At 43.8% G+C, this 15,531-nt stretch overlaps 1 protein-coding gene across 1 annotated transcript in view; it reads right to left on the bottom strand.

Annotated features, from left to right (window-relative positions):
- The window catches only part of LOC142494758 (beta-1,4-N-acetylgalactosaminyltransferase 3-like), a 47,486-nt gene extending 41,030 nt beyond the window's left edge, over nucleotides 1-6,456 (bottom strand). The window contains exon 1 of the mRNA XM_075599196.1: nucleotides 5,311-6,456. Within this exon, the coding sequence (XP_075455311.1) occupies nucleotides 5,311-5,452 (142 nt within the window). The 5' untranslated portion in view covers nucleotides 5,453-6,456. The remainder of the gene's footprint in view (nucleotides 1-5,310) is intronic.
- Between the last annotated feature and the right edge of the window lie 9,075 nt (nucleotides 6,457-15,531).

Here is a 15,531-nt window from a genome sequence, read left to right as displayed (position 1 = left end):
AAATATATCATGCCATGATCAAAAGAAATCTCTGAGAACCTCAGAAAAGCAGTTATTGCTGCTCATCAGTCTAGAAAGGGTTACTGAACAAGTTCTAAGTTTTTGGGGCTCCACCAATCCACTGTCAGACAGATCTACAGTCTACAAATGGACAAAAGTTCAAGACCACAGTCACTCAACCCAGGAGCAGTTGTTCTACCACAATCTCTCCAAGAACAAACCGGCAAATCATCCAGGAAGTCACAAAGAACCCTAGAGTAACATCCAAGTATCTGCAGGCCACTCTCGCCTTGGCTAATGTGAGTGTTCATAAGTCAACTATCAGAAAAAAGACTGAACAAGAATGGTGTTCATGGAAGGATAGCCAGGAGGAAACCACTGCTCTCTAACAAGAAAATTGCTTGTCTGAAGATCGCCAAAGAGCACATAGATGACCCACAAGACTTCTAGAACAATGTTGCCTGGACAGACGAGTTAAAGGTAGAACTTTTTTTACCTCAATGAGAAAGGTTATGTTTGGTGAAAATCAAACACTGCATTTGAACAGAAAAACGTAAAGTTGTGAGTGGAGTTCCTCAAGGATCGGTACTGGGCCCTCTGCTTTTTAACTTGTTTATTAATTATGTTAAGGTTGGCATACTGTAGAAAGCAAAGTCTCCATCTTGGCTGATGACATTAAATTGTGTAAGGTAGTAGAATCGTTACAGGATGTAATTTCTCTCCAGAAGGACTTGCATAGACTGGAAACTTGGGCAGGTAAATGGCAGATGGGGTTTACTACCGCTAAATGTAAGATTATGCATTTGGGAAGCAAGAATAACCAGGCAATTTACAAATTAAATGGGGATAAATTAGGACAATCCTTGGTGGAGAAAGATTTAGGGGTGCTCGTACACAGCAGTCTTAGCAATAGTGCCCAAAGTCATGCAGTAGCTGAAAAGGCAAATGAAGAAGACACAGCACATTAAGGCATACAACAAATGAATCCATTGTTTCGGGCCATCAGGGAATAGCAGCAGCAGAGAATTTCAACTGGAACTGAAAAACCGCTTCAGCTTGCTCCAAATGCTTGGGGACACTTTCATGCGTTTGATCCTGTGTACACCTCAGCGGTCCTAGATCCATTAAGAAGACCATGTTGAAGAAGCGTACATTGATATTATAAAGGACATTTGCTAGAATGACACATCAACCATCAGATTAAATGAAGATACAAGCAAGACAAGGATCGGCAAGGGGGTGCGACAGGGAGACACTGTGTCACCAAAGCTTTTCACAGCAACTGTTGAAGAATTGTTCAAGACATTAGATTGGGAAGAAAAGGGAATCAAAAGCAATGGTGAATATTTGAGTCACCTTCGATTTGCAGATGACTTTTGAATGAAATCAATAAGAGAATGAAGATGGGACCGAGGCATTTTGAAGTAACAAGACAATATATTTCAAGAGAGTGTCCCTCGAGGAAAATTATTATTATAAAAAATAAAAAAGATAATTCAGAAACTTCAGACAATGCAAAGAAGTATGGAGAAATGCATGCCGGGTATTACCTGAATAGATAGGAAAAAGACTGAATAGGTTCGAAACCAAATAAAAGTCTGTGAGATCATCACAAGCGTGAAGAAATTAAAAGGGCAGTGGGCCGAACACATCACAAGAAGAAACGACCATCGTTGGACAAAGATGGTACTTGACTGGATTCCAAGAGAGATTAAACGTCCAAGAGAGATTAGAAATCCAAGAAAGATTAAAAGACCAAGACCGATTAAAAGAGCAAGACGACGACCAAAAGTAAGATGGGAGGAGGAAATCTGAACACGTGTTGGAGCGACGTGGAGAAGAGAGGCTTGTTAACGCAGATTAGGCGAAAATAATTTAAAAGACGCTAGATGGATGTATCTACAGGAATATGGATGGGACCTGACCGCAGTTGGACTAGAATCATTTCTGCTGCTTACGTGAATGAAAGGGAATATTCAATTCCCATAAAACAATAATAGAAATAGATAAGCATTCACCCTAGCGCATGAAATGATGTTATTAATGGGAACCTAAGTTTTCCAGAAGCTAGTTGTACCGCAGAACCTGGAAGATCAATGGGAGGCTTCATCCAGCAGTGGGACAACAAGGACTGAAGATGATAATATAATATATACTGTGTGTTGGTATACATACAAAAATCAACGCAGGCACGTCCCTTCAAGTAAAAAGGTGAACTTTACTGTGTTTTACAACCACGTCTCGGTCCTTTCTCAAAACCAAGCAAAGTCATTACTTCAGTACTCCTTTTAACCCCTGGTGTCCAAAAAGGAGCAAATCTGACGTGTTGGGGCCATGCAAGACTGCTGACAGAAGTGAAGTCCGGTGCGTCACGTCAGAAGCTGGGTGTGTATGTATGTGTGTATGTATGTGTGTATGTATACAGTATGAATATATTTAAAGTTATGGTTGGTGATAAAGGCAACAAAAAACCTCCACCGTTAGCATATAGCCAATAACGAATATCACTTGTGAGCACATTCACATGTCTCAGAGAGGTCTGCAACCCTGCCTTTCAACCATTATCAGCTAGCATACAGTGCTTCCACTGCAGCAAGGGATTCTGGGTGCAGGATAAGTGAGAAATAAAGTACCTACATTTCCGGGTAGAGAGTTTACAAACATTATCAGGATAAACTTAAAAAAATGATTTTCAAATATTTATTCTTGACTGTTTTTTATTTTTTTTATTTCTATCAAATGCATTAATCACCAGGTTTTGCACCATTAAACATAATCACTAGGATTAGCTCACTTAATCCTAAATGGGACAACAGTCATTGAAGTGGAAACTCGTTCACTGACCCCATTGTAGGCAGATCCGCGGGGACAAGGGAGACAAGAAACGAATTATTAATATCATCCCTCTCACTCAATTAGCTAACGACACAGGGAAGAGATTCTTCATTAGGAGAAGAACATTTATGTGCATCTCCTGCCGGAGTTCGCACAACTAGTTACAATAACCACAGAACACACAGCTAACCAGATACAGTAACTACATAACACACAGCTAACCAGAGATAGTAACTACAGAACACACAGCTAACCAGATACAGTAACTACAGAACACACAGCTAACCAGATACAGTAACTACATAACATACAGCTAACCAGAGATAGTAACTACAGAACACACAGCTACAGTAACTACAGAACACACAGCTAACCAGAGACAGTAACTACAGAACACACAGCTAACCAGATACAGTAACCACAGAACACACAGCTAACCAGATACAGTAACTACATAACACACAGCTAACCAGAGACAGTAACTACAGAACACACAGCTAACCAGAGACAGTAACTACAGAACACACAGCTAACCAGATACAGTAACTACAGAACACACAGCTAACCAGAGACAGTAACTACAGAACACGCAGCTAACCAGAGACAGTAACCACAGAACACGCAGCTAACCAGATACAGTAACTACAGAACACACAGCTAACCAGATACAGTAACTACAGAACACGCAGCTAACCAGATACAGTAACCACAGAACACGCAGCTAACCAGACAGTAACCACAGAACACGCAGCTAACCAGATACAGTAACCACAGAAGACGGAGCTAACCAGATACAGTAACTACAGAACACACAGCTAACCAGAGATAGTAACTACAGAACACGCAGCTAACCAGATACAGTAACCACAGAACACACAGCTAACCAGACAGTAACCACAGAACACGCAGCTAACCAGATACAGTAACCACAGAAGACGCAGCTAACCAGATACAGTAACTACAGAACACACAGCTAACCAGAGATAGTAACTACAGAAAACACAGCTGACCAGATACAGTAACTACAGAACACACCGCTAACCAGAGACAGTAACTACAGAACACACAGCTAACCAGATACAGTAACTACAGAACACACAGCTAACCAGAGACAGTAACTACAGAACACACAGCTAACCAGATACACTAACAAGCGTCCATCACACATACAACTAACCAGAGCGATATAATATCATGCAGAGCAATTTAATAACATACAGAGCTATTTAATTACAGCCCAAACATGCATTGATATACAGTAATAACATGAAAAGTAATATATAAAAACATGCAGAGCAATGTGCTGCAGGAAACTCTGTCAGTGAGGCGGTTATTCACAGCCAGCCCTCCTGCAGACTGCGGGGAGCGCTGCACAATGTCTGTATACCTGCATTGTACAGTGCTGTGTAGACTGTCTGTACCATGCAAAATAAACATGACTAAACTGATGCAGCTTTAGGGGCCAAATTATCTGTGCCCCATCTCGTTACCAACACAGGAGATGATGTATCTATGTGCACTGTTGGTACACGGTAGTACTGAGTAAGTGCTGTGTACAGTAGGCGTGTGTGGTACTACACACCCCTACTGTACACAGCACGTATCACCTAATATCCGCCTCCAGAACCTTGCTTATGGCCTTAAGGTTCAACAAAGAATTCCTTCCCTTACCGGGCTCCTCACTTCTGGAACAATTTACAGGCGTCTCTCGAAACCACCTCCTGTTTATAAGAGCGTTCGAGACCTCGGCTTTCATACGTGAAGTTATAAGTAAGATTGAATGTTATCATCATAATATTCTGTACCCAGAACATACTGAAAAATTAAAGGTAACTCTTGACGGGGGATATGCTCTAAAGTGCGTAAATAAATACGTGTGTTTACCATATAATTCTATTTTAAATATTAATGTATATATATATATATACTGTATATATATATATATATATATATACAGAACAGTGTGCGTGTGTGTGTGTGTGTATATATATACACACACACAGACTATATCTCTGTATATAAGTACAGCAGTCAGGCAAAATCATCAAAGATGGTCAGGGTTTCCAGCACAGCACAAAGTGTGCAAAGTTAAATATTTTATTGTTCCATCAGACACGAGACAGTCCGACGTTTCGCTTCCCAGGGGGTCCTTCTTCAGGGGTACCGTAGCTATTCAGGGCCACACATCAAATACCACAAAATGATTGTACATAAGTACAGAGGAGTGTACAGTATATATCTGGTTATATATGTACAAAACAGTGTATATGTACAAGAGACTCCAACACCCAAGGATGTAAATCAGAGCGATTTGATTATTTCAATGGAAAAGTTCAGATTTTTATCAGCGTCACTCAGGAAAATTCATAATGACTCAAATGTCGTGTCCCCCCCCCCCCATAGAATGTATTTACAATCAATGTCAGCCCTCCCTGGGATGTTCAGGAGTTAGGTGACCTTACTGGGGCAACTTACTTCTGTTTATGGGGTTCCCATCTGATGGTGCCACCGCCAGCTGCAGATACACCGTCCAGATCCCCAGCAGCAGGACACAGACCACCACCAGGAGCCGAAAACGCCTCCGCAGAGTCTTCATGGGCAGCGGGCGACTCCACATCCCAGCTGCCCGGCGCCTCCACACCTGTCGTGGCACCGTGGCTTCAGGAGACCGGACCCCACGCTGTCTCCCCTCTGGAACTCCGCTGAGACAGCGAGGTCATGCTCTGGACATCTCCATTAAAGTGACATCCCCGAGGAGTCACACACGCAGTGTGATAGCTGCACCCACTTATAATGTAATGGGACCTTCCCCCAAACCCGACCTGTTCTTCTGACCTAGCGTCCCCCTCACTTAGTCTGACATTAGTGGTACATTAGATTCTCCCCACCTTCCCTAAGTCTAATGACAGGTGCCCCTTTTGTGGCCCTCACTTATTCTGGCTACTGTGACTTGGTCCCCTCTCACCTATCGTAACGTTGGTAACGTTGGAGGTGTCTTCGCCGTTCTCAATACTAGAGGCAAGCGTCACCTTCCCCTATTTAAATTCTGGTGACACTTGGGGTCCCACTCGCACATTTTTAGAAGGCGACCCTCATGATCTGAGTGGTTCCTAGTCTCCACTCACTCCCCCTCCCCTGGTTTTGTAGCTGGTACACAAAATATGGGGTGCCCTAAACACTGATATATTTTAAGGTGGTGGCTCTGGGTAGTACCATCCTTAAAATTACGAATATCTTTGGACTGATCACTATTAACAAAGAGTATGATAAATAGGATGACAAAATTTAAGTTTACAGTATAAGCCCCTCTACGACTAGGCGGACAATTTAATTGCTTGTGGCCCTAAATTTAACCTGTGGCTCCCAGATCTCGTAGGTCCCTTCTTTGCCTTGTCACAGCTCCTGTCTGTCTCTGCTAAGCTCCTGCCGTCTCTCTTTCTTCCTGCTGTTACCTGTCTCTCCTCTCACCTGCATGTCCCGCCCCTCTCCCTGTGGCTATCTCCCTCTCGTCTCACTCTCACTGCAATGTTTTGCCGGTCCCTCCCGTGTTCCTTTCCACGGTGTCTCCTTGCCTGGGCTCTCGTCTTCTTGGCTTTCCTCTCTACCTCACGCACCTCGCTCTCAGGGAGGGGTCAGGTGAGGGAGACTCCCAAACTATCGCTGCTCCTCCCTGTCAGTGCAGCCGCAGCCTGACACATGGCATAACAACCGATTCTGTAACCCATTCCTTGCAGGTGACACCTGCAGGGCACTTAGGGCTTCACTATAAGTACACAATGTCAGTGTGCGGTTAAAGACAAAGAAAGCCCTGTATTGTGGCAAAATGCCATGATGTTTAGCTTTCTGCCCTAGGGAGCTTACAATCTAAACAGTGTACTGGGTGACAAACAGATACAACAGGATCATATTGTGGCAGCAGAAGAAACGAATCCTCTAACCGCTACATTATGTTAGAGGAAAACAGCCGTTTTTAGACTCCTTCTTCAGGCTCCCGGTGACACATTAACAGAAGCCTGAAGAAGGAGTCTGAGGCCAGGTCCCCGCTGGCTACTGCAGCGCCCGCTGTGGCGGACGCTGCAGGGACAAGAGCCCTCCCCTCAATGGGGCCAGGACCGATGCGAGGGGGGGACGCCGCGTGCCGAGTTTTTCAGGAGCACCTGAAAATGGAGATGGCCATGGGCGACGGAGCGCTAGGCCACGCCCCCCGGCAGTTTAGCCAATGAGGGCGACCGGGGAATTCAGCTGCACGCGCCGCCAGCCTCGCGGGCGCGCCTGCAGCGGAGGCACTGGGGACGCAGCCTGAGTGATACAGGAGGCTGCAGGCTTTCTAAGATAAAATGTTTAAAATGTATCATTTCTACCCTACACTTGTTATTTTTCATTGGCAGACAGGATTTTTTCTCCCTACTGACATGGTACCAGTATATGTAACATGTGGTATATAACACACATAACAGTATATATATATATATATATATATATATATATATATATATATACACACGGTATAACAGTGCAGGAGTATGTGGTGTTCTGTGTACATGCAGAGAGTGAAAGATGGAGAAAGAGCAATGTATGTACTGTATGTGTGATAATATAGACACACGAAATCCAGGGGGAGCATAAACAAGAAACACACGAAGCCGACATGACTACGTGGCGAAACGCGTAGACTGGGAGTCACCTTACTACACAGAGCAGTCTGGGAGAGGAACCGCAGGAAGCTGGGTTACCACCGGAGTGCAACCGGATCTGACGTCAGGTCTTGCGGTGACGCGACGGAGAAGGGGCTGGAGACAGAGGTCTATCGGTGGCCACGGGACAGTGAGCTGGCTTGCTGACGGTCTCCCCTATACACTATTGAAGTCTGATATGCCCGATTTTAATTGACACATTTACTGTGGTCGGCTTTCTTTTGATGACCTTGAGTTGATACCCACCATAGATTGACTGCCTTAGCCTCTCTATTGCTCTTGAAACTCTTACAGTTTGTAAGTAGACACTCTATACGAGCCAAGATTTGGAGCTGATTATTGTCCACCTTGCAATTCTTCTGCACTTAGATTTTCTGTGCCTTTGTGTGTTTCTCCTTTATGCTCCCCCTGGATTTCGTGTCTCTACTGCAACATTTGGGACGAGTGAAGACTAATCCTACCAGAGGGTTTGAGCAGGGGGTGAAATGTCATTATTTTTGTGTCACCATCATTTGGTTTACCACTATTATTCACGGTTATGTGTATGATTCTTGCACCTTATATTTTTTACTTTATTTAAAGTGTTAGTATCACTTCACTATATTCACAGTGATCGCCTGTTTAGTTGTTTTGCGCCTATATATCACTTTTTTACCTGTGTGATAATATAGGGCACAGTACACAGGGCACACAGTACTGGTGGGAGGGCTGCCAAATGCTTCAGACTTTACAACCATTAGGCTTTATCCATAGTGCAGGATACGGAGCGAGCTATGGAGCGAGCTATGGAGCTCGCGCCGAAACAAACACTAGGACGCCAATGTATATGCGCATAGTGCGTGTGCACATGAGCTACAGGGAGAGCGGCGCTTCGCGATACAAACATGTTTGTATTTACAGCGCGACGCCGGGCCACGGAGGAGCGCGGAAGCTAGCGCGTTCTACTATGGATGCAACCTTCGAAATAATAGGGAAGGTGTTGGATTGCTGAGTGCTTTCATTTCATTGCAGCTGATTGATCCAATATGTTGCTAAGCAGGAGCTCTGATTGGGCTCAGTGGTAACAGGAAGACGTGATGTGTAGATGGAGCAGTCTGTGTATTATAACCTGCAGCACAGCACTGAATGTAACATCCTGAGAAAGCAAAGATCAGATATTCAGGACCAGGAGCACAATCACTGCAACTTGTACTTCTCATTCACTCATCCATCTCTCTATCCGCATGTTCTGGCATCACTCCGCATGTTATTCTATCTCTCCGCATGTTATTCTATCTCTCCGCATGTTATATCTCCGCATGTTATTCTATCTCTCTGCATGTTATTCTATCTCTGCATGTTATTCTATCTCTCCGCATGTTATATTTCCGCATGTTATTCTATCTCTCTGCATGTTATGTTATTCTATCTCTGCAAGTTATTCTATCTCTGCATGTTATATCTCTGCATGTTATTATATCTCTGCATGTTATGTTATTCTATCTCTGCATGTTATTCTATCTCTGCATGTTATATCTCTGCATGTTATTATATCTGAGTGCTATTATATAAGTCTGCTTGTTATTACTGTATATCTCTCTGCGTGTTATATTTCTGTGCGTGTTATTAGATCTCTCTGTGTCTTATTATATTGCTCTGCATGTTATTATATCCCTGTTATTACATCGCTCTGAGTTTTATTATACGACTCTTCATGTTGTTATATCGCTCTGCGCGTTATTCTATTAGAAATTATTAAAGTCCAAGCTGCCATGTGTCATAAATAGGAGTCTGGATGAAGACATTGGATTTATAACTCGTGATTGTTCTGTTCCCAGAAATGAGTAATAATTACATCAACACAAATAATTGCTTGAGCATTCCTGGGACCTCCACAAAGAAAATGGTTATAATTATGAGCTCATCATAAGAACTGTATACCTGCAGAGCTATGTGTATCTGTATACCTGCAGAGCTGTGTGTATCTGTATACCTGCAGAGCTGTGTGTATCTGAATACCTGCAGAGCTATGTGTATCTGTATACCTGCAGAGCTGTGTATCTGAATACCTGCAGAGCTATGTGTATCTGTATACCTGCAGAGCTGTGTATCTGAATACCTGCAGAGCAATGTGTACCTGTAGAGCTGTGTATCTGTATACTTGTAGAGCTGCGTATCTGTATACCTGCAGAGCTGTGTGTATCTGAATACCTGCAGAGCATTGTGTACCTGTAGAGCTGTGTATCTGTATACTTCTAGAGCTGTGTGTATCTGTATACTTTCAGAGCTGTGTGTATTTGTATACCTGCAGAGCTGTGTGTATCTGTATACCTGCAGAGCTGTGTGTATTTGTATACCTGCAGAGCTGTGTGTATCTGTATACCTGCAGAGCTATGTGTATCTGTATACCTGCAGAGCTGTGTGTATCTGTATACCTGCAGAGCTATGTGTATCTGTATACCTGCAGAGCTGTGTGTATTTGTATACCTGCAGAGCTATGTGTATCTGTATACCTGCAGAGCTGTGTGTATTTGTATATCTGAAGAGCTATGTGTATCTGTATACCTGCAGAGCTATGTGTATCTGTATACCTGCAGAGCTGTGTGTATCTGTATACCTGCAGAGCTATGTGTATCTGTATACCTGCAGAGCTGTGTGTATTTGTATACCTGCAGAGCTGTGTGTATCTGTATACCTGCAGAGCTGTGTGTATTTGTATACCTGCAGAGCTATGTGTATCTGTATACCTGCAGAGCTGTGTGTATTTGTATACCTGAAGAGCTATGTGTATCTGTATACCTGCAGAGCTATGTGTATCTGTATACCTGCAGAGCTGTGTGTATTTGTATACCTGCAGAGCTATGTGTATCTGTATACCTGCAGAGCTGTGTGTATTTGTATACCTGCAGAGCTGTGTGTATCTGTATACCTGCAGAGCTGTGTGTATTTGTATACCTGCAGAGCTATGTGTATCTGTATACCTGCAGAGCTGTGTGTATTTGTATACCTGCAGAGCTGTGTGTATCTGTATACCTGCAGAGCTGTGTGTATACCTGCAGAGCTGTGTGTATTTGTATACCTGCAGAGCTATGTGTATCTGTATACCTGCAGAGCTGTGTGTATTTGTATACCTGCAGAGCTATGTGTATCTGTATACCTGCAGAGCTGTGTATTTGTATACCTGCAGAGCTATGTGTATCTGTATACCTGCAGAGCTGTGTGTATTTGTATACCTGCAGAGCTATGTGTATCTGTATACCTGCAGAGCTGTGTGTATTGTATACCTGCAGAGCTATGTATATCTGTATACCTGCAGAGCTGTGTGTATTTGTGTACCTGCAGAGCTATGTGTATCTGTATACCTGCAGAGCGATGAGTTACCTGCAGAGCGATGTGTATCTGTATACCTGCAGAGCGATGTGTATCTGTATACCTGCAGAGCTGTGTGTATCTGTATACCTGCAGAGCGATGAGTTACCTGCAGAGCGATGTGTATCTGTATACCTGCAGAGCAGTGTGTATTTGTATACCTGCAGAGCTATGTGTATCTGTATACCTGCAGAGCGATGAGTTACCTGCAGAGCGATGTGTATCTGTATACCTGCAGAGCGATGAGTTACCTGCAGAGCGATGTGTATCTGTATACCTGCAGAGCGATGAGTTACCTGCAGAGCACTATATATGAATGGGGGCGGGGAGGGTCTGGGCAATCCTGTGCTCTCTGGGCTCCCACATTGCCCGCCCCCTGCATGAGTCACACATTGTCCTGTCACTCAAGTTCTGATGTACAGCCTTTAACACACGGGTAATCCCAGAGTTTATAGAATGAGGGACACATTCAGGGGCTGACGTGAGGAAATAAGGCAGCAGAAATCCCATACGGCGTTTATGGGTTATAAAGCAGCCTCATTATTATTATTACCCACAACGCAATGTTTTTCCATTAAATACTTCATCACCACAGGTGCAAACACGTACTGTTCTCTACTGACGTTTATGGGGCGATTTCTGCTGGAACTCGCCCTTTCCTGCTAGAGCCCCAACCACCATTTTGAAAGGCGCGGAGTCCGCCGCCATCTTTGGCTCGTTTGACAGTTGTACCTGGAAATGTTTTGGGGAGCGGGAGAAACATTACAGGGCACTGAAGAAATTAAGACATTGCGGCATAAACCTGCCAGCCATATCCTGGCGTTTGCGCAGGTCTGCAGTGTATAGATGTAAATAAACAGGCGCACAGAGCGTGAGAAACAGTAACCTTGTTTGAGCACTTTTTCCCAGATCAGCTAAAACCAGCAGAACAGGGTTTTCCAAATGTGTCCGAGCAGAGACCCTCCCTTAACCTCGCTCTGACAGCCTGCCATTGTGAGCACCCACCCCCACATGGGAAGCGGGACACGGGCTGTCACTATTGGTCTCATGTAACAGAAACAGGACACTGGTGATCCACACATGGTATTCCGGATTAACCCCCTTGTTCCCAGAGACCAACATGAAATAGTTCTGCACATACATGCATAAGCGTGTGTGTGTATGTGTATATATATATATATCTCCTTCACTCGGACGGAAGTCCGTGGACCCGGCTCACTTGGCCCCCTCTGTATAACATCTTTGGACTCATTTGTTCTCACCCGAGACTGCGAGGAGCCTGCTTTTTAATTTATTTCATATGAGTTTTCTATATGTGTTTGTATGTCTCTAATACACCTGTTTATCCATTCATTTTGGTGCGCTGTGCCTTTCTTTTCTCATATATATATATATATATATATATATATATATAATATATATATACACACACATACATACATACACATATTGTTTTGTGATTTGGTGCTGCTGTGTCTTGCACTGAGAGGGTATGAGTATTGTATGGATTTAATGTATTGTATGGATTTTATACAATTTATTGGTGTTTAGGTTATATGAATAATGGTGTTTTAGTATTGTATTCCTTGGTTTTACATACTGTTGTTGAATTTGTGACTCAGTAGTCTGGAAGACACTATTGGTCTAATATTCACACCCCCAAGTCACTATTTATACCTATATGCAGTAGCTTGTGGCCACACCTAGCGCTCCCCAATTGCACTTAGGTGCATGTGCATATTTTTTTCATTTATCATTGTATGTATTTATCTTTGCGGCTGAGGACGCAGTTATTTGAGTCCCCTTTGCTGCCACCAGTGCCGGACTCACGCATGAGCTAACAATGCTACAGCTCAGGGCCGCACCATATAAGGAGCCTCAAACATAGAAAGGAATGGAGGCATTTCAGGTTTTAAAATGGGATGATAAATAAAGAAGATATGGGGAATAAGAAGATTCTCTATAAATATGGACATTTGCGTTCGAATCTGACCCTGAGCATCATGTGAATCGAAAAAGTGACAAACTTCGTGGCTTATCATTTGAAGACATCGTCCATGACTTTGCTCGCCAAAAATCCCGAAAGGAAATGTTTTAATATTACAATGAATGTGATGTGCGCTGTTCAGTTTAGCGCGACAGCGTCATCTCTGTATATAACGCCGCTAGTATAAGGCTCTAGTTCATTTCACTTTCATGTTTGTATTTTCAGAGGTCAGTCAGAATAATAAATCTATTTCTAATTTTTTAGGGCTCTTAAGCTTGACATAGTTTAGGGCCTCAGAAGGTGAAAGTTCAGCCCTGGCTGCCAGGACAGACTTGAACACACTGCTTGCTCATACAGTACATACATTATTTTACAATGCGCCCCAGGCTCCTCTGACAGGGAAAGGGTTATCAGCCGCACGGTATTCACTCATATTTCCGCTAAGCCATCTGCTTCTTTATGTCATTATACTTGTCCCTAATTGGGTGAGCCGATACCTGCAGTCAGCTGATAGCCAACGGAACGGGTAACAGGCCAAGTAAGATTACGTTCAAGGGAAGGGTCTGCCCATATAGATACCCCCAGCCTCAATATAGGGAAGCGCGTGTACAACGGTACATGCAGCACTTTATTTTTTAAAGCTGCAGACCAAGCAATATCATACGTGTTTTTTTATTCTTTACTGAGAAAATACTTGTAGCATTTTTTTTAAACCACTGTGAATTACATTTTTAATGTGTTATAATGTAACAAGCATTTTTTTGTTGCTATAGCAACCATTTACAAAGTCACACTCCTTTCTCTTCTGAAACAGGCTCTGGCACACCCCTTTTTGGGCCCTGCCCTCTCTAGCAGGGCACCAATTGTATCTAGTGACTGCCTGGTCACATGATCTTCCCCACAGAACTTAGCATCTTTGGTCCTCTTCTGCTCCACTGACGGCCATTTAGTGAACCCCCGAGCCAAATCTTCCGACGATCGATCACAGGAGAACGGATCGATCAGCAACTTAGTTAATTACTGATCATTGTGTGGATTGTATTGATGCACATCTTAAAGGGGGGAAAAAAATGAAACAAAAGAACCGGCAGCTTGTACTGCTGCTTTAAAGCAACTCTTACTAACATTGTTATCTTGTTGTTCTTATTAATACTTCTGCAGTTCAGTTTACAAGACATCTGGAGGGAGGAGAGCTCAGGAAGCCCCATGTGAACTCTCAGGCTGGCACCTGCTTACAGCTCACCTGTGTTTAGTGTCCCACCCTGATCTAGGAGAAAAACAGCGCACGGCAGCCCTCTGCTGGTCAGAGGAATGTAGCGGCAGGTGAGAAAGTGACCGGATCTCAGCATGAAGGAAGCAACAGGGACGACTAGTAAAGACGATGTCATCCTGTGTCAGTATCAGTGTCTTCAGGCGAGTTGAGCTCTAGGGAGTGTCACGGGAGATCAGGACTAACACCAGGGATCAATAACGCCAGACAGAAACACGAGAATGTATTGAAAAAAGTATCCACATCTACACAAATAAACAGACAACACATACTTAACCGAGGTCAACTGGGGATATCCTATAGTCCTAGGCGCGGGGACCTCCCTAAAGAGATTTTCCCTGATCTTTCCCCAGAGGATGTCTTCTGGACTGGACTCCAGCCCAAAACTCCTGTCCTGAAGCTGAGTCTCCTCTGATCTTAGGCCGCGCTTATAGTGCCGGCACCTGAAAACAAATGCATTGCCGCGGCCGCGTGTGCTTATAGTAAGCGCGATGGCAACAAAGCAACGCGATTTTTGGAAGCCGGGAATATTTGATTTTTCAGGGGCTGTCGCCTCATGTGACAGCCTCATAACCAATCGATGCCCGGGTCTATAGTCCACTAGCTAGGAGTCTCCCTCCCTACATGTTTATACCTTTAGCCCACCATATTGCAACTTTCAGGGCCAGGTGCTGCCTACCTGCCCAGGCCCTGATTGGTGGGTACAACTGCAACATTACATTAGCAACATAAACGGTTACAGGGAAGGGTCGCAGACAGCTTCTGCAACATTTCTCCTGCAAACACATTAACCCCGCGTCCCTGCACTGCTGGAACCAGGCTTACAATACAGATATACATACATATAACCTAATATAATACAGCTGTATTATTGTCAGGTAGGGGTAATGCAGGGCTTAACTTTTATTAACATCAGCCATATTTACCCCTACCATCACAGGGAGAAGTTATATGGGGTAATAGGAGGAGGTATAGGGAGCGGTTATAAGGGATAATTGGAGGGGTACATGGAGCAGTTATATGGGGGAATAGGAGTTATAGGGACCGGTTATATGGGGGAATAGGAGTTTATAGGGAGAGGTTATATGGAGCAATAAGAGTTATAGGTAGTGGTTATATGGGGCAATAAGAGTTATAGGTAGTGGTTATATGGGGCAATAAGAGTTACAGGGAGCGGTTATATGGGGCAATAAGAGTTATAGGGAGCGGCTATATGGGGGAATAGGAGTTTATAGGGAGTGGGGATATGAACAATAAGAGCAGTTGTAGGGAGCGGTTATATGGGATAATAGGAGGAATTATAAGGATAAGTTTGTCTACCAAATGTTTCCTCTACCCATATCCGACCCCGCCAAGATGATGGATCGGAGGGGGCTCTGTCTGTGCACACTCTTGTT

This window comes from Ascaphus truei, chromosome 5, assembly GCF_040206685.1.
Source record: "Ascaphus truei isolate aAscTru1 chromosome 5, aAscTru1.hap1, whole genome shotgun sequence".
In the NCBI taxonomy this organism is placed as follows: Eukaryota; Metazoa; Chordata; class Amphibia; order Anura; family Ascaphidae; genus Ascaphus; species Ascaphus truei.
Note: the sequence above shows the minus strand (reverse complement) of the source record. Positions and strands in the feature narration are given on the sequence as shown.